Raw genomic sequence first — 21,126 nt, 5'->3', positions numbered from 1 at the left:
TATGTCTAACACCTAAATGTCTAGACTTTCCATTGTATACTTGACTATAAGTCTTAGCCAAGGTTGCAGCACTATCACATCTGATAGAAATGGTAGATGTCGGTTTGGGCCATAATGGAATTTCATAAATCAAATTCCTTAGCCACTCAGCTTCTTTACCAGCAGTAGACAAAGCAACAAATTCAGACTCCATGGTTGAGTTAGTAATACAAGTCTGTTTCTTAGATGCCCAAGAAATGGCACCTCCTCCAAGAAGAAACACCCAACCACTAGTAGAGGAGTGATCCTCTAAGTTGTTAATCCAGCTGACATCTAAATAACCTTCTAAAACAGAAGGATATCCACTATAAGTTAAACCATAATTCATGGTCCCTTTTAAGTACTTGAATACTCTACTCACGGCTTGCTAATGATGTGAACTAGGATTACTAATATATCTACTAAGCCTTCCCACAACATATGTTATATCAGGCCTAGTACTGATCATGGCATACATTAGACAACCAATAGCCCTTGAGTATTCTAGTTGAGACACTGGAGATCCTTTATTAGGTAGAAGCTTAAGACTAGGATCTATAGGAGTGCTAACAGGAGAACAATTCTCAAAGTTAAACTTTTTCAATATCTTCTCGATATAATGAGATTGAGAAATTGAAATCCCATTGTTTCCTTTTCTAATTCTTATACCAAGAATTACTTCAGCCTCCCCCATGTCTTTCATATCAAAACTAGATGATAAGAATTTCTTGGTTTTATCAACTTCTTCTAAATCAGTACCAAAAATCAACATATCATCTACATATAAGCAAATCATGACTCCTTTACCAGAAGTATAAAATTTGCTATATACACACTTGTCAGCTTAGTTTAATGCAAAACCATTAGACAAGACAACATCATCAAACTTTTGATGCCACTGTTTTGGGGCTTGTTTCAAACCATATAATGATTTCTTCAACTTGCACACTTTGTGTTCATTTCCAGGCATCACAAACCCTTCAGGTTGTTTCATGTATATTTCCTCATCCAAGTCACCATTCAAGAATGCAGTATTCACATCCATTTGGTGAATCACAAGATTATGTATAGCTGCAAGAGCTAATAATAATCTAATAGTAAAAATTCTGGCAACAGGAGCATAAGTATCAAAGAAATCAATGCCTTCCTTTTGTCTAAAGCCTTGGATAACCAATCTGGCTTTATACTTATCTATTGTGCCATCCACCTTGATTTTTCTTTTGAGGATCCATTTACATCCTAATGCCTTGCAACCAGGAGGTAAATCAGCCAATACCCAAGTATTGTTATGCATGATATAATCAATCTCATCATGAACTGCCTCTTTCCAAAAATGTACATCCCTAGAAGCCATAGCTTCACTGAAAGTCTTTGGATCCTCTTCAATATTAAAACAATATTGATGTTGAGAAATAGTCTCATTCCGTGTTCCTTCAACTAAATATATTTGAAAATCAGATCCAAAAGACTTAGCTTTTCTAGCTCTGGTGCTTTTCCTAGGTTCGAGTACAGAACTTGCACCACCAGAAACATCTTCATCTTGAGTAGCACTCTTGTTGGAAGATTGATGAATCATGTCCCTTGGTCTAGGTATAGATGTAACTCTTTCTTCATCAAAAATAGCATCTCTTGACTCCATCACTGTGTTTACAGACACAAAGTCATTAGATTCTAAAACATAGAATCTATATGCTTTGGAATGCTCAGCATATCCAATAAAGATACAATCTATACCTCTCTCACCCAACATTTTCCTTTTGGGTTCAGTGAGCCTTACCACTGCTCTACAACCCCAAACTTTGAGATAACTCAAATTTGGTACCTTTTTACACCAAAGTTCATAAGGAGTATTCTTACTCCTTTTATTTGGAGTTCTATTCAAGATGTAACATGCAGTTAACATTGCCTCACCCCAAAACCTTTCACTTAAACCATAATACGACAACATGGAATTAACCATTTCTTTCAAAGTCCTATTCTTCCTTTCAGCTACACCATTTTGTTGTGGTGTAAATGGAGCTGTGGTTTGATGTATTATTCCAATTGATTCAAAATAAAGTGGATCATGATACTCACCACCTCTATCAGTACGGAATATTTTTATTAATTCATTTTTATGAAGCTCAACTTGTTGTTTATAAATTTTAAATTTATCAAGTGCTTCATCCTTAGAATGTAGCAAATAGATATAACAATATCTAGATGCATCATCAATAAAAGTAACAACATACTTCTTGTTTCCAAGGGAAGGTGTTGCATGGAAATCACATAAATCACTATGTATAAGATCCAACACCTTGCTTTCCCTAACAACATCTTTGAAAGGTTGTCTAGTGATTTTAGTCAGCATGCATGTTTTACATTTTTCATTATTTTGCATATCAAAAGCAGGAATTAAACTCATTTTAGACATGTCTTTTAATCTCTTGTAATGAATGTGTCCTAGTTTAGCATGCCATAATTCAGATTTATGAAAATTATTGCTAGTACTACTAGAAACCATGCAAACAGAATTATCACTAGAAGGATAATTAATATTAAGCCTAATCATTCCATTACATATATAGCCAAATCCCATAAAAGAACCATGTCTTGACAAGATATACTTGTCACTTTCTAACACTTGTTTGTAACCACAATTATTTAATACAATTTCAGACACGAGATTCTTACGAATCCTTGGAACATATAAAACATTGTTCAAACACAAACATTTCCCAGAAGTAAAAGTAAGTAAAACATATCCTATGCCCTTGATTGGTTCAGTCATGTTTGCAAACATGACTTGTTGCTCCCGAATCAACCCACCATGCAACATTATCATCTTGCACATAAATGCTTCAGAAATCACATAAATATAATGCTGAATATAGTTAAAATTCTGCATGAAAATGGAATTTTGACCTTGTTGCTTTTCTGGATCCTTGGATCCACTTGGTCATGCACCATCCTTGTTCACTTTACGCAAATGACAATCTTTCTTGAAGTGACCCGGTTTGTTACAATTCCAACACACCACTTTAGCCTTCTTGTTGGAAGACGTGTCATCCTTTCCTTTAAACTTCCTTTTTCCATTAGACTTCTTTTGATTCTTTGATCCTTCTCCATCTACCATGTTCACAGAAGAGGAACCAACTTGGTTTTTGCCTTTAAGATTGTTATCAAGTTCTTGAGTCCTTAAGGACTCTTTAATCCGTAAATGGCTTCCAAGTTGAGTCAAAGTCAATTCCTCTTTGTTATGTTTGAGATTGTGTTTAAAATCCTTCCAGGAAGGGGGCAGTTTGTCAATGATCATAGCCACAACAATTGCTTCATCTATTTTCAGATTGTGTTGAGCAAACTGTCCCAGGATCCTTAACATTTCATGGTATTGTTCCATAACAGGCCTGGAGTCAATCATCTTGTAACCCATAAAGTTATTGACAAGAAACTTCTTACTAGAAGCATCTTCAGCCATATACTTGGATTCAAGAGAATCCCATAGTTCTTTTGCAGATTCGAAATTTTGATAGATATCAAAAAGAGAGTCAGACATACCATTGAGAATATGACCACGACATATGTAATCATCATTTTCCCACTTTGATCTTCTTCTTGTTGCCTCCAAAGGTTCATCTTTAATAGATTCTGGTAAGACTGGCATGGGTGTACTCAGAACATACACCACTTTCAGAGTGGTAAGGAGAAACTTCATCTTCTTTTGCCATCTACGAAAATCTTGCCCTTCAAACTTGTTCATTTTTTCAAACTTACTAGTCATTTCCTTCATAGAAATGCTTTAATCTTTGTTAGAAATTGGGGTATAGTAAGGCTTGGAATTCTGAGAATTGTGTAAAACACTTTCAGATTAAAGCATTTGGGTGGTACTACCAATATTCTTTAATCGGATAAGACTCAGAGAGACAAGAATTTAGAATGCTTTGATGATAGTTTCGTCTGTACCAGAAAAATGAGACCAAAACCGAATTTATGATCTTTGTCTGAAAACTGTCATATGACAGTTTCAAACTGTCATAAACTATAAAAACTGGCATAAAACGGAAGTTTGGATTAGGGTCAAACAATGGTCAATTCTCTGAAAATACGTTTTTCGACCCCAGCCAGGGGCTCTGCCCCTTGGACCCCGCTCCCAGGGGCGCTGCCCCCGGACCCCCTTGTACTTTGAAAACTTGATCAAACTTAAACAAGTGTGTACTCCACACCTTCCTTACTTGTTTAATATTTATCAAGATCACCTTTGGTCAACAAAGTAATCCCATTACACTTAAATAATATTGATGACAACAAATCACCAACAACTCTTAAGGTGGGATCCTCCTCGGTTTACTAAGTAAAAACCAAATAAGGATATTCTATGATGAACTCCTAAAGCATGGCTCCTTCCATATGTGAACTTCAAGATCATACGGAACTCAAAGGATTATAACACAAGACTTCTCTTATGTCAAAAGATTATAAAACCTAAAGATCACCAAGTACTATCTATCTTTTAGAGTTATTTTTCCTACACAATGAATGAAGGTTTATTACCCTAAAGATCTTAACTATTTTAAGATCCCAAATTGATTACTAATCATTTTAGGTTATTCAGAGCTTAAGAGCTCTTGTAAAATTAGAACTCTTTAGGATCCTAATTATTTAGGGATCCTCATAAGACCTACAAGAGAAATATTAACCCCAACAAAACAGAAATATTGTTTTACAAGAATTATTCAAATATTTTTATCTAACAGGCCTAAACCGCAGATTGGTCATCATCGCCAGGGGTCTTCTCCTCCTCATTCACCCTCAGTTGCTGCACTTCAGGATCCTGACTGGTATTAACAGGCTCACCAGTTAATTTGGCTAGGGTTGTACGCCACCCAACCAAATTCCAGGATCCTGCATTGGCCACATCTTCAGCTAATTTGATCTTCGCTTCTCAAACAACCACGACAACGCTATCCTTTACCTCGACGATCACCTCTTCCATCTTCGCAACGTGCTCCTCCTCCTTCTTGACCTTCTCTTGGCTCAAGAGCTCCACCTGTTTCAAGAGATCCTTGTTGGTTGCTCTCCACATCTTCTTTTGTTCTTTGAGGGCTTGCTTAGCCCTCTCAGCCCAGATCCTCAAGTCACCAGAGATGTGGTCGGAGACCTGAAACAAAAAAGACATCAGGAAATGGCGAAGAGTAAAATGTGAAAAGAACAATTATATTGACACTTACAGCTCGAGAGAAGGAAACTAACTTCCGGAGTGCATCCTCCGCTCCGAGATTCTCTAAGCTTAAATCCATAGTCCCGACGGTTTTTCTCTGTTTAGATCCCGAAAATCTTCACTGTTAGATCTATGGAAGTTCTCTTGATAAGGAAAGAGGATGAAGCTTTCTCCTTCTTTACTACCAGTTGACCACTAGACATGGTCGTGTCGAGATCGGAAAAAGTGAAGTGGGCACCGGAGCGTGTAACTCTGGATCCTGGGTGTAACAGGAAAGACCATATGAATTTAGGATCCTTTATGAAAGAGAAAGATGAATTAGAGATCCTTAACCTTTGACATAGAGACAACGGCAGAGGAAATTTCTTGATGAATGAGCCTGAATGATCTTTCTAAGTCGGACAAGGTGAAAAAACTTTCAATTCTATCCTCGGTATCTTTGGCAGGAGGGTCGAGTTCTTCAAATTTAGAAGTTGTAAAAAAATCAAGCAAAATAAGAAATGTGAATATTAGGATCCTTAGTGTGAAGATAACAACAAATAAATCCTACCCTTTTAACCCAAGACTATGGTAAAAGATTTCCGTCAGGAATGGAATCACATTTCACAAAAAAAAAGCATTTTCCTTTCCAAGCACTATCATTATGATTGGATTTCAAGATGAGAGGTGATCTATCAGTTTTTACTTTCAATAGAAATGAGAATTCCCAAAGGTTGAAAGGTCATAGACATAAGCTAACTCATTTAAACCGATGTTAAGATCCATGGAGCAGTTCAGACGATCAATCCGGTAAAGGATCCTCCAAACCGCTAGCATGGCTTGAATATAAAAAATCTTAGTGATTTCAAAGAATTCAGGGATGATTCCGGGAAAAGCATAAGAGAGACGTAAGGTAAAAGGATATTTGGGAAAACAAATATAGGAGGACGAAACAAAGTCCGATTGGTTCCTTGAATCAAAAGCTCTAAAAATGGTACTGGCAGGGAAAGTTCCAACCGATTTCAGAGCTTCGATATCATCGTCATCAAATGTGCAAGTTTCTTCGTAAGATAAGGCTTTTTGGTATATACAATCTATTGGATTAGGTGTTTAAGCCCATAACTATATAGTATGCACTTAACCCGATTGTAGCATGGTCCTTTTGGGTTGCCTTCACCAAAGCAACTTGATTGGAAGAATTATGGAGAAAGAGGAAAAATGTGATTTATTAATATATTATGAGAATAATATATTAAAAGAGAAATCGTATTATTTAATTAATATTGGTCAAGAATTAATTTAGAATTAATTTTGTGGTCAAAAGAGGTTAACTGAATTAAGGGGATTGATATTGTAATTATGTGATAATTGCAATAAGGAGCTGAGGACCTCTTGGATAAGAGGTGGACGAAATCTTATGGGAGCCCATAAGGATTTCGTCCAAGGCTAGGGTTCTGGAAGGTTCCTATGGGCTGCTTAGGCCTTAAGCAACCAGATTAGGTATTTGACTGAAACCCTAATCCCTCACCTATATAAAGACCCCCTTGGCATCTTATTTTCAGCTACAAGAAACCCTAGAAGGATCCTTAGAGCCGAAATCATCCCTCCTCCTCCTCTCTCTTTCTGACATTCTCCAATTGCTTGTGGTGTTTGTGATCGCTAGAGGTATTACATTTGTGATATTAAGCTCTCAAGGCAAGGATCTTCAAGCTTCAATTGAAATGTAACCTTCTTACTTGTTATTTATGTTGATTTCAGTTTTGGTATGCTAAATTTAGGGTTTACAAGCTTTGGATGATTATTGCATGTATAATTAGAAAAACCTAGATCCAAAGCTTTAGGGTTTGCATGTGCACCATAGGATTGATGTTTTGCTCATAACCCAACACAATCGCTATCAGGAACAGCGATAACACTTTTGCGAGCGCGAGTTGCTTTTTTGACCATATTTAAAAACGAAGAAGGTTAAGGAGAAAAAGAGACAAAGGTAGTACCTTCGATGGTATTCAATGAACGCTTGGAAGAAGAGCTAAAATAGTAAGACAAAATCGGAAGGCTGAACATCCTATTTATACAAGAATCACAGAAAGGTAGAATGGTGATTTGACCTATTCTAACGGCTAGAAAAATCATCCGTTGAGATTTAAATCGTCCTATCCGTTAAAAAATTTTATTTCACTTTGTACTTTGAAACTATACCTTTAAATATTTGGAAATTAACCTTAATATTTCACAAGTATAATTTGGGGGCAATTGTTTGGGGCAGTATCCCATAATCATATTCAGGATCCTTAAACATATCACAGGGTCCTGATTATTATCATTAATATTTCCTAACACTTTTAACGACTATATTCTTCTTTCTTTTTCTCTCACTTGTGCATAATTAGTCAACATAAGACTCATTCTCAACGGAGAACCATTTCAACCAAACTTAAGACCCAGGAATACCAAGTCAAACAACGTGTAAATATTCATCCAACAGGATCCTGGAAATTATTGGACTTCTTGTTGCTTAGTATGGGTTATAAATAACACATGTAAATCGCACACTACACACATAAAAAAGCTATACTAGTTCACTTGTACTCGTATTATCTTCATTATCACTGTAAACCTACTTTGAAATTAATAAACACAACAAGGCATGTGATCATTATCACCTCCCAAGGTTTTATGTCAGAGATCCTAGCAAGGATCAAGGGCTTTCCTTGTAAACTCGTTTGCGATATTTATACTTCATTAGCATATTCATTTTGATCACAACACCACAACCTCTCATAGAATTTGGTTGATTCCTAATTTATTATTTTTTTACCAAAACAATATCTATGTATAAGATGAAGGTAACCATGCACTTACTTGTTAAAGTGGATGATTAGAAAGTTGGGCAACGTTTCACTTTAACACTTGGTTTTTCCCTGGATGTGACCTAGGTTCAATTATCACTAAATCTTAGTTTATTATTTCTTATGACTAATTAATAATTGAGATCCCTCTATAATCCCAATGTAGACAATCTATAGGTGATAAGAGACAACCAGGCAGGGTCTGTTTGGTATATAGAGTATACTGTTTGGAAATCTCACTGTAAACACCTCACTAAATCTAGCCTAAACACCATCCCCGTAAATAGGTCAATCAGTATAACGACTTAGAATCACTGAAAAATCTTAATTATGAGTTCATAATAACGACTATGACTATAATTAAAAATTGCACTTAAATAAAATAAGTGTAGCTTAAATTACAGAGTAATCTAGTGAAAATTGGGAAATTACGCAGACAGAATCTCAATTCGGGAGCTTCTATTCTTCGGCTATCTGACACCGAAGGGCACTGCTATAGTGATAGTGAACTAGGGAGTATGGGGAGTAAGGAATAGAAAAGATCTACAGAGGATTCGGAGGAAGGATGTGAGAAAAATGAGCTGAAATCGGAAGTTTATATAGGCTGATTTGGGGTGCGTGTCACGCACCCTGTCCCCTGCGTCATCCACCTGGTCGACCAGGGTGACGTATCGCTCAATGGGTGGTGCCACGTGTCGCAATCTCGAGGGTTGTCGATATGCGCCACGTGTCGCAATCTTAGAAAGCTCATAACACTTCTTCTTACGCGCCATGCGTAGCTATCGACGAGATCTATAACCTTCACTTAGACTCCATCGGCTAATTTTGACTTTATTTTTAAAGTTATATTTTTAATAAGCTTAGACTGTTAATGTCTGTTAAAAATTCATAACTTTCTCGGCCGACGTCCGTTCTCGACAATTATTATATTGACTGGTTCCTATTAACGAGATCTTCGATTTTCGTTTAAATTGTTTCGGCTAAAAATTAACCGATCTAAAATTCGATTTCTGAGTTGTATATTGTTACGCTGAATCTTAGAAAAATCATAACTTCCTCTAATGAAGTCAAATTTTGATGTTCTCTATATGTAGACTCTCGGTTTAATGACTACTACGACTTTTGTTTAGATCACCGAGGCTAAAAGGTAATCTATCGAAAATTTATTTTTTGAGAGTCGTAACAGTTTAATCGCGAAACTTCGAAGAAGCATAACTTATTCATACGAAGTCAGATTTCAACGTTCTTTATATATGTGGAATCCTTGTCACAAATACTATAACTTGGTTAAGATTATTCATCCTAACCTATTTAAAATTCATTATTATGGCATATAATAACTTATTTGCCTAGCCTGAATTTGCAGGTGTTATAGTTTTTCACAAAGAATATTTGCACAATCCTACTGCACGTGATATTAAGGGATTGTATTTGGCACATGAAGATAGACATGAATTTCCATGAATGATCGATAACCTTGATTGTACGCATTAGTCATGGGAAAACTATCTAACTGCGTGATGCGATTAATTTAGCCCAGATGATATAGGTTAGTCGACTATGATATTGGAAGTTGTTGCATATTTGGATTTGTGGATATGACATTCATTCTTTGGAGTTGTGGGGTCTAACAATGACAATAATGTTCTTGGCCAATCCCCCATTTTCAACAATATATGGACCTGGAAAGCACCCGATATGTCCTTCACTGTGAATGAGCATCCATACAAACATGGTTACTACCTTTGTGATGGCATACGCAGTACCTCAAACTGAAAAAGCAAAGTTGTTGACAAAAAGACAAGAACATACTAGGGATATATAGAGGTTATTTGGAGTCCTCAAACTGACATGACATATAGTGAAATACGTTGCACAACTCTGCAATATGGAAAAGTTAAAATGAATAATGCATGCATTTATTATAATGCATAATATGATTATTAAACATGAATGTATAGTGATTTGCATGTACGAAGACAACGGCATAGGTAACCCAACTTAAGAGTTCATAATCGGTTCAATTGAATTTTAGCAAAGGTAATTGAAATTCAATACACCGAAACTTATTTCAATCTTTGAGAAGATCTAGTGAAACATATGTACCAATACAGCATGAACAAAGAATAGTAATATCTTTGAATTATGTTTTTTATGGAACTTTTATTTTATGTAATTTTATGATTATTTTTGAATGAAGATAAAGTGATCTAGCAGAGCATCTATACCAAAACACATATATGACATATCATTTTATTCTTTATAATCTCTCTTCTATTATTCTCAACACACTACATGTAACACGTCTTTCTAGACTCTCTCAACACTCTCAATTTTGATTAAAAAAATATTATAATATTTACTAAAACAATAATTGAAATGGTTTGATGATAATTAAAATCCTAAAACGATAATTAAAATCCAAATGTATAAGTACTTAAACATGTGGAAGATAAAGAGAGTTATGGGATGGAAATGGTCATGAACCCGCCCAACCTAACCCACAGTGCCAGGCCCGCCGACCCCAACGGCTTTTTCCAACCAAAATCGACCAGCTCCGTGCACCTTTAGTACTAAAAATGCTCAAAAAAGAAGAAAAAAATCTCCATCTAACCAGAACAAATCAACCTAGTCTTCATAATTGGTCTCTCATTCGTTATGAATTTAAAAAAATAAATAAAAAATAAAAAATAAAAATAAAAAAAACCCTTATAATTTAACCGATAGAACCATTAAAGATCGGATCCGATGATTCTTTAATAATGTGATTTTTTTAATCGTTCTCCAATTGGAATCGAGACAAATCAGATATTTGGGGCTTATGCCCACCTCTAACAACACAACTATTCATCATGCACAAATTACCAAGTCGAAATTTATCTTATTTAGCCTACCAACAAGAGATGGAAAAAATACTCGTACCCACCGAAGAATCCACCCAAACCCGAATTGACCGGGGAAGGAGCTACCCCTCGGTCCTGACCACAATACTTATATAATCTATAAATAATAATCTAAACTGTATAAGTCCAATTTTCTTTAAAAAAACGATCATACTTAACATGTCGGACTCCAAACAAAAGCTCACCAATATAAGCATTTCAGGGCAGTTCCTAAGCCCTTAGAGTTTGGTCGAATTCATATGAATCTACCCAAGTGACAACTTTTAGAAAAACGAACACAACATATTCAACAAATTTCCAAATGACTCATTGCAGAGTAAACTTCCAAATCTTTCCAACCATATACTATACAAAGTAAATCAAAATACAAACAATTGATCGTCAGCTTTTCCTACAAACCATCAAGTTGAAGAATTTTGACGATCATTTCGCTTTTACATGCTCACATTTTTGTAATTTGTTCAAACTCACTCGCGATTAATAGTTTTTTTTTTCAGAACACACATTTACCACATTATAAAAGTAACAACCAAACAAGGCGTAGACCAAGTCTCTTGCTAACCTATTGTGAAATTCATACTAATATCTTAATAAGCTCTCCATATCATATATGCTTTCTTGTCTTGCTCTTTTTATATACTAAATATTATTCTATCAGCAACCATGAGATTGCCCGCACTGCTTGCTAACACAGTGCCCACAATGAGCCCAATCCACACTCGAATTAAAACCCATGTACCGCTTTCACTATCAAAGGTGCATGATAAGTCCATATCGACAACAAAAGACACAAAAAAGACAAAAAGGAAAGGGTATTATAGTAAAACAATGAGACCGTATAGCATCCCTCGAGGTCAAACCTCAATTCCAGTGTGCCCATCAAGGAAAGATTCTGCAGATAAAAAAGATCACAAACACGTTACTTAATTTTGCTATAAATATAAACAAGAAATATATATATATATATATATATATATATATATATATATATATATATATATATATATATATATATATAAAGTCAGTCATTAATTACTTGAATATGATTGGCCATGTCGCGAGCTTTCTCAAATGTGGTAGTAACACTGAAACAGAAAGGCTTGTACGAAGACGTCACACAACAACCATACATCAATCAAATCAAATCAAATGTTTTCAGAACTATGTGCACAGATCGACGGAAATCAAAAGTATAAACAATCAAACCAAAAAAAAAGATTTACAGAAGCTAAAACCCGAGAGTTGATTTTTTGGATATTTTTAGTTGTTGACCTGAAAAGGAAGAAAGATGTGATGTGACCTGTATTAAGTGAGCTTTGGGCTTTATACATATAGCTTCTGAATCATGAATAATGAACAATGAACAATGAACATGAACCCATTCAATTTACATTCATAGTGAATAGTGATAGCTTCTTCAGCAAGGCACAAAAGCTGCTGAATTGGCGGTATATGTGAAATGACAATACACACCCTCCTCACAAGTTTACTTAGCGGAAGAAATACGGCGTAAGGAGGAAATCCAACTGCTGGAAGGACCTGTTGTTGTGGTAGTAGTAGTAGTAGTGTCTGGAATTGGATGATGATTAGTGTTGTTGTTGGAGTCTGATGGTTTTGTTGTGTATCTTTTTGGCCCAGATGATGATTGTGGCATTTGCAAATGACTCAACATCTGCCACGTCAGCATTATATACAGTCACTTTAGTTTAAACATATATAAAAAAGTTTAAAAAAAAAAAAAAAACAGATAAGTTTACATTTCTTTCGGGAGGATTTTCGGGAGTCATTCGGTTGATTGGTGATTTTATTTGCATTCGGATGCCGGGACTGGCGGCTGTGTTTGACCTCATGCGGTCTGTTAATTCAGCTGAATAAGTAGCATTGTTGCTTCCTGTAACTGAAAGGAACACACACACACACACAGACACATGTTAGTTTGATGAATATTATTTTAATTTATATATATATATATATATATATATATATATATATATATATATATATATATATATATATACTGTTTGATTTGATCTCTAACCTTGATGTTTTTCCATATCTTTTCGAATGGCCCCACTGCTGCTTTCTCCATGACCTGGCTGTAAAAGATGGATAGTTTTTATTAGAAAAATTAATAAATATTATATGAAGAGAGAAACTACATTGAAAGTGCACTAACCAATCCATGTGGTTGAGTTTTATTCTTTTGTGACTGTTGGTATTTAAGAATTGTCCAATCAAAGATATAATCAAATTCAAATCCTGCAACAGATATATATATATAAAAATATTATTTTCATGAAATAGCAACCTACTTTCACTGCTATAACTTTAATAAGAAAACCTAGAAGTACAATAATGTAATATATATAAAAAAAAATGAATTTCACTTGATAAAAAATTGGTGTTCTTTATTGCAAATTTATATTAAACTTACAAATTGCCAAAAAAATACCTTCACGAGTGAATAATTCTCGGAATAAACGTTTGAGAAATCCATAATCAGGGCGTTGATCGAAGGTCAATGAGTGGCAATAATGGAAGTATGAAGCAAATTCCACAGGGTGAGACTTGCATAGAACCTTAATGAATTGAAATTGTAAGGTATAATAGAAAAAAATAAATGAAGATTTAAACTCAATTAGATAAATCATATGGTATATTGGCATTTATTCACCTCAATTGGAGTTGACAATTTCTTCTCACATATTTTGTCATACTTCTGCTTCTTTGTGGCAGCTTTTAGACCCTGCCATGGAAGGCTAGACACAAAGTTTATGTTAACAAAATTAACGTTGAAGGAATTATAAAACTAAAAAAAAGAAATATACATCACAGCAAAAATGGGTACCTTCCTCTAAGAAAATATAGAAGTACATATCCAAGAGACTCTAAATCATCACGTCGACTTTGCTCTAGAAAGGAGACAACAAAAATGAACTTTAAGTTTTCTCCTATATTTTAGGGTGATATCATTCATTCAAGTTCAGTGAAAGCTATTCTTACCAATTCCAAGATGAGTATTGCAACTTGCATAACGTGCTGTTCCAGTTAAATTTTTGTTCTCCCTGAAAAAATAGGTAGTAGAATGTATAAAACCATTGAATATGTGATTTGAAATCATGCAAGAGAAGGGATAATGGGATATTCAAATTTAGGAAGATTATATCTATATATGCCAAATTGAAAGGTATACCTGTAAGGAATGTGTCGATGGGTTGTTGCATCACGATATCTTTTTGCAAGCCCAAAATCGATAATATAAACCTAATGGATAAAATGAAAGAATATGTGATAATGACATCATTGCAAAATGCCTTAGAGATTTGTAACTTGTAAGAAGTAGAAAAGTAAGGCCTTTATTATCACCTGGTTTGCTTTTCGACCAAGACCCATGAGAAAATTATCAGGCTTGATATCACGATGCAAAAACCCTTTGGAGTGTACATACTCGATTCTCGTAATCTACACACACAAAGATACTAGCTTCTTAATTGCTCTAGTGAAGAACAAACAGATAATGACTTATCAGAAACTATGAGATCCAAAACCTAGAAGTTGATGTCTATAGAATGGAGGTATAACGTTTGAATAGGGTGTAAGATGCATAGTTACCATTTGATCAGCCAACATTAAGACTGTCTTTAACTGAAATTTCCTCCCACAATAGACAAATAGGTCCTCAAGACTTGGTCCAAGCAAATCGAGTACCAAAATGTTATCCTCTCCATCTACACCAGACCATTTTATAGCAGGTATACCACCTACAAGTGAAAACAATGATTGGAAATTGATGTAATGATATATATCATTTCTAAATAGAACACATGAAAGGGAAGGAAAACATGTATATCTTTGTTATGATAATGCTATACATACTTCCTCCCTGAAGAATATTGTATAACTTGGCTTCATATAGAAGTTGAGGATGTTTTGTCTTATTGTTCTCCTGCAGAGTCAGAAAAAAATATCAAGACTGAGCTCATGTTACACTAAAATAAGCAATGCATGTACAAAACTATGAGTTCTTATGGATGACTTTCACTTAATTCAGTCTCTGTAAACTTAACCTTAACCTTAAGCAAAAGTAAATAAACAATATAAAGGTAGTACAGCATAGACAGCCAAAGGAAGTGAGGAACATGCTCTGATTACTTGGCATCATAGATAGAGTCATAGAGCAGACAACTTTTATTGCAGAAACACCAATGGCATGCTAAGTAGCTGGAATACCATTGCAAACAATCTGGATTCAAGCTAAATCAGTTCACAATCGGACTAAAACCTGCTACAATTCGGATCCTAAACCTCAAATTCAATGCTCCCTAACCCTAGTGAAACAAATTCACACCGATTGCCTTCAGATTCAACAATTGGAAGCAATATTCAACATAATAAATAGTTAACTACAACTATCTCATATGTTGTACTATAAACTGATACGAGACCTCACAGCAGCCGACCTAGTTCGATCGCACTAAAACCAATCTAAAAAGTCATTCTTCAAACATAATAGTGAGTTACCAATCAAAAAATGAACAAAAAAAGTAACTGCAATTAATGATGTTCAACACTTACGATCTTCACGGCGACGATTTCAAACGTATCAACATGCGTGGCTGCACAAAAAATCCTTAACTCTCTCAAGTTCAATTTCAACAAAACTTACCGATTTAAGCAAGAACAACAAAAACTCAAAAGTAAAAGTAAAACCTAGATGAATTTCACCGAAGGATCCACTTCCGATCTTCCGACCGAGTTTGTACTTTCCTCCGACTATCCTGTCCATATATGTAGATACGCGTTTTCCAGATCAACAACAACAGCTTGACGAAAAATGAAACTGGAGCAGGTCTTCCTCGAAAATTTGAAGGAGATAAAGATGAAAGAATTATTGGAGAGATAGAGGATTTTGTGTATGTATTTGTTTATTTTATTATTATATTATATTTTGTTATCCAAAAACAGAAACTAGTAAGTGCGGATGGCTTCGTTAACTGTTGGAGCGAGGACTTAAGTTGGACAAAACGCGTAGGGGGGTAAGATGTCATAATATGTTTGTAAGAGGGTAAGATATGATGATAATATGAAATGAAGGGTAAGATTTGATAATACGGTGTAACGGGGTGTCGGTTGTTGGCTAGATGAACAGAAATCACAGGTGTCAGTCAACCTTTGAGTTTTGAGGGTAGTGAAGTTATATAACAATAGTAAAATGTTAGGGTTAAAAACTTAAAGTAGCATCTTCGTTAAAACCTTATGTATAGAACATTAGGTGCTTTTTTTGGGAGTTAGAGGATTTAATGACACACTTGGATCAATTAAGGTTAAAGCGATATTGGATAACTTTTAATTTGATTTTTTCTTGTATTAATATTTGAATTTTATTAAAACATAAAAGTTTTAAATTAGCGGTAAATGAACAACAAATTTTATATTTTCATTGTCTTTTTTAAATGTGTTAAGAGATAAGGATTTTATTGAAATAAAAAGTTTTACGAAATTCTTGTCAACAAATGACACGTTAAGGATAAAAAATTGGTCAAAACAACTAGTCATCACGGTAATTAGTGGGTTTATTGCAAAAATATATATATTTCGATTTTTTAATGGATGATATAAGGAATTTCTAATAATTAACCTAAAAGTCAGAGGGGGGAAATCAAAAAGTTGAAGAAAGAAGGATGCACGAATTATTAGAGTATTATGTGTACATGACACATGTTGCATGTGTACATCGTCATTTCCAACAAAAATACATAAGAATTTGAAACCTTTGAATTATAAATAAAGGTCTAACTTGGAGGGAACCCACAATTCATTTCTCTTCCAACTCACTTGTCATATCGTTTTTTTCTCTCAACATGGAGGGAACCGACAATTATTTTCTATTTCAAATCAAATTTCACAGCAGTTTTCTCTTTCATCTCACTTCCACCGCTCCTATCTTATAATACATGAAAACTCATCTTTCTCATCACTCCCAACCTGTAACGACCGAAAAATCCTAATCCCTTATTTAGAAATTAAGTAAAAATTGTGTTTATGGATATAAAAATCAAGAATTTGGAAGTACATTGCTATTTGGAAAAAGTCAACATGCTGACCTAACGTCATGTCTTAAAAGATGTGATGTGTGGTAAAAAAAACGCATCACGAAGATTCAATAAATGTGTTGTGTGTGGTTGTGTGGGTGAAAATTAATGTGGCAGGCGAGTAGGACACGTGGCAAGAGGTTGGGACATGAAGCAGTCTCTCAATGTGACACGTGGGCGTTGCATGTCAACATGTATCATAACTAGTATAAATACCTTATAATCGTCTTTCTTTGCACGTTTCTCCGACGAGAACTACGAAAACTCGAGCAATGACTTGTAGCTTAAAGAAGCATGTATTAGCATTGATATACGAGGAACTGATCACAAAAAGAGATAAGGTATTCTATCATCTCATTATTATGTGATTATAGTTATGTAACGTGGTTATAGAAAGGTTGTTAAAACCCGAGTCGGTTAGTCAAGTTTATAATATGGTGTTATTATGAACTCAACAGTAAGTTTAACAGTTGAATTCCACGGTGGGATTTTTGATCCGATTTACAATAGTTATAAACCCTAAATTATAGGATGATTAGAAGTGACTAATCAAACTAACGATTTACATGATAATCCATTTAATAGATTTAGTATAAGATTTTGAACGAGTCTGGTAACAAGTGGTTACCAAGTTCGGTTAAGGGTCGAATAAATGACCACTATAGTAGACGTGATAGTTAGCCTATACAAGTTTCTAAGGAACATGGTATCTTGATTAAATAGTGTTGATGATTTTAGCGTCACCTAGCATTTTGTGTAATTGGAATTGACATGTGAGCTAAGGGGCTTATCGTTTGTGCTCTATATTCTATGTTGTAGTGAATATGGAGTGCAGGCATATATGGGATTGAATTATAAGCCGGTACGACAGAAAGGCGGGGGTCAAGGGGGTCACGCCCCCTTGCAGGGTCCTAGGTGCAGTGCCCCTAGCAGGGTCCAAGGGGCAGAGCCCCTGTTGGTCTTCGGAAATTTGAATTAGTTTCATTATGGAAAAATTGAATTCTAGTGGGTGATTATGGTAAAATTAACAAATCTTGTCGATTTTGAAAACCATTGATTATGCCACTAAATTCAAGATTCTCCTAACTAATTTAGAAGATAACAACCCTAATTTATCATGTATATATATGACTCATCTTTTGAGGCATAAACATAACCCTTCTCGACTATTATTCTTCTAAAACGAACTTAGAATTCTTTGGCGATTTGGCTTGTGTTTCTGTGCCTAGATACACAAGTGTCCTTTTTGGATTATCCTAGACTGGATTTCTTCTAACCCATACATAAGGTGGAAATATCAGTTCAGAAGGTGAATATACATGATCAAAGTAAAAGTAAAAGTAAAAGAATCATATTTTCCACCATCACCCTAATATTCCCTAATAAATAGGTTTTGGCAAGGTGATAAGTTGGTAGATAGTGTAGAGCTAACGACCAAAGTAAAAGTAAAAATAGTCTTCACTAACTAGTCAAGTGACAACATGTGAATTTTATGGCTACATAGCAAAATGAATTGTTTATGTGAAAATGTTTGATAACAAGCAAGTCTTTTATATGAAAATGTTGTGATGCATGAGTCTTTAAGTCGTCACACTTACTAAATTGATAAAAGGAGAATATTGGTATTTAAATGTTTGAAATGATAGCATACCATATTTGTAATGATTTTTATATCGTCATTGCTGGTTATTTAGTAAATGGTAAAGGTAAAGGATTCAGATCAAGCCCTCATAAAGGGAAGCGACCACAAGGAATTATTTGTTCACTTGTGGTTAGTAGGGAGTTGGTTGTGAATCGCCTAAGGGCATGAATTCCCTATATGTGCAAAGTTTATTTTTTGGAGTACAAATTCCCCATTTATGCAAAGACTTATGTGTTTGGGCATAGATTCCCCGTATATGCAAACGAATATTTTTTGGGATAAAGATTCCCCATTTATGCAAAGTTTATGTTTTTGGGATATAAATTCTCTGTATGTGCAATTTATCTGCGTATCTAATATTTTTAGGTAATAAGTCCTCATATGTGTGAGTTATGTTTTGAGATAATAAGTCCTCATATGTATGGGTTATGTTTTTTGGACATAGATTTCCCTTATGTATACTTTAATGCAATTTTTATATTATGACTTTCTTGAATTTACAAAGTTGCTAGTGTGTTTTAAATATGATTTTGAAAGAATGTTTTGAACTGTGACTATAACATCCCATTTTCACAACCAAATTTTTTTATTTTTATTAAGGTAAAACTTCTCAATTAGAAATCCATTTAAAAAACCATTTACTTCGAATTACATTTATTAAAAAGAATCAGAGTGATATAAATATCGCAGAATCCTCAATGTTGTTGATGCATGTGTACAGTCCCACCTTCACCTTCCCACGGTCACCGATAGAACATGATGTTGGATTAGGTGTCTAAGCTTATAACTATAATTGGTATATACTTAATTGATAGTAACACAATCCTTTTGGGTTGCTCTCAAAACTAGCAACTGGACAAATGATTTTGGAGAATGAGGTTGATTTATTATTTGATAATAAATTGAAATAAATAATTTGTTAATATATTATGAAAATAATATATTAATAAAAAATAGTAATATTTAATTAATATTTAATTAGAAATTAATTGAAATTAATTTCAGGATTAAAAGAATTAATTAAAAGTGCAGGGACTGAATTATAATTACTTAATAGTTTAGCAAAATGCAATTTAGAACCATCCATAAGGTGGGATGATTTCTTGGAGCCTAAGGGTTCTAGAATAATCCCTAATGGATAATTAGGAATATAGACAATTACCCGGTTTAAGATAATCTTGGATTTAAGCTTATCTAGGGTTTCCTGACTACACTATAAATAGGACATAACCCTATGATTTTCGGCCAACCCTCTTTAGAAGAGATCCAGCCAAAATTTTGAAGTCTTCTCCTCTTTCTCAGTCATCTTCCATAGCTAGTTTTGGGTGTGAACCATTAGAGGCGTGACATTTGTGACACTTGCTCTCAAGGCTTCAACAACACAAGGATTTGGGTTGTTATTACTATATAACAATCAAGGTATGATTATTCTAACCTTATTTGCAAATTTTGAAATTATAGGAGCATGCAAGGTTTTCTATTTTTTGTTCAACCTGTATGTTCAATTAGAGAAAACGTAGATCAAATTATTTAGGGTTGCATGCACACATATGATTGTTTGTTATGCTCAAATTCCATTAGTGGTATCAAAGTATAGGTTTAGTTTTCTATTGAATTGATACGATGGTGAACTTGAACAAGGAGAAGTAACCATAATCCTCATTTTGTTCATTAAACACACAGTGGTGTTCTTCGAATACGGCGTGTTGGTACCCAACACAAAGTGGTGATCATCAAACATGGCATGTTGAGCTGTCAGATCCGAAATTTTGTGCGTTATCTGCCTAATCTTCTTTTATATGATAATTACTTGTTATACTTATCCTCCAAATATGATTTTGGTGTATCTATGATGATAAATTAAAAGCCTAGAAATTAGGAGATAAGTATTTGACTTAATTAATTGTTTTTTTTATTAATATGATTATTTTAAGTGTATAATAAATCTAGATATTAATTGAATTAAATAATTAATGTCAAATAATAATTGGTATTTTGAAAAGTTTAAAATACATCATTATGGATCTTATTATTGATTTAATTAAGTAATTAATTAAAGGAAAATTAATAAATCCATAAAAAGGTTTAAATTTAATTAAATTAAAAGTTTTATTTATTAAAAAAATTACACCCTTGCAATTTTAAAATGTTTTAAATTTCACCTTATTATATATATATATATATATATATATATATATATATATATATATATATATATATATATATTTAAAAATTTAATATATATTATACGTATAAGAAAAGTCAGTCGAACCGCTAGTACGCCTCATTCACGAAGTCATACTATAAGGGTAGTTTAAGGAAGCGGCTTATAAAATAACCGTCAATGAGTATCCGCTCTTACCCACCGTTCCCTTGTATGGTGGAGGTTCGTTAGCAGAATGGGTTCAATCGGACAATTTATTCTCATTAATTAAAAGTAACTGAA

General features: G+C 34.2%; 1 protein-coding gene across 1 annotated transcript; it reads right to left on the bottom strand.

The window, feature by feature from the left end:
* Positions 1 to 12,313: 12,313 nt before the first annotated feature.
* Positions 12,314 to 15,857, bottom strand: LOC111905300 (casein kinase 1-like protein 4). Its single transcript, XM_052767135.1, has 14 exons — positions 15,657 to 15,857; positions 15,522 to 15,562; positions 14,823 to 14,892; positions 14,559 to 14,707; positions 14,313 to 14,408; positions 14,140 to 14,210; positions 13,950 to 14,011; positions 13,795 to 13,858; positions 13,621 to 13,705; positions 13,399 to 13,525; positions 13,123 to 13,205; positions 12,985 to 13,042; positions 12,704 to 12,843; positions 12,314 to 12,618 (listed from the first exon to the last, which is right to left on the bottom strand). The coding sequence occupies exons 1-14, from the start codon at positions 15,730 to 15,732 to the stop codon at positions 12,433 to 12,435; spliced, it is 1,308 nt and encodes a 435-aa protein (XP_052623095.1). The 5' UTR covers positions 15,733 to 15,857; the 3' UTR covers positions 12,314 to 12,432.
* Positions 15,858 to 21,126: the final 5,269 nt, after the last annotated feature.

Source organism: Lactuca sativa, chromosome 8 (assembly GCF_002870075.4).
Source record: "Lactuca sativa cultivar Salinas chromosome 8, Lsat_Salinas_v11, whole genome shotgun sequence".
NCBI lineage: Eukaryota > Viridiplantae > Streptophyta > Magnoliopsida > Asterales > Asteraceae > Lactuca > Lactuca sativa.
Note: the sequence above shows the minus strand (reverse complement) of the source record. Positions and strands in the feature narration are given on the sequence as shown.

Excerpts from the sequence above, each read along its gene's own strand:
- LOC111905300 (XM_052767135.1), bottom strand. The coding sequence starts at position 15,732 with ATGGACAGGATAGTCGGAGGAAAGTACAAACTCGGTCGGAAGATCGGA. Across the intron at positions 14,893-15,521 it reads AAATCGTCGCCGTGAAGATC|GAGAACAATAAGACAAAACA; the intron begins GTAAGTGTTGAA and ends CTGACTCTGCAG. Across the intron at positions 12,619-12,703 it reads AAAATCCTCCCGAAAGAAAT|ATGTTGAGTCATTTGCAAAT; the intron begins GTAAACTTATCT and ends CTGACGTGGCAG.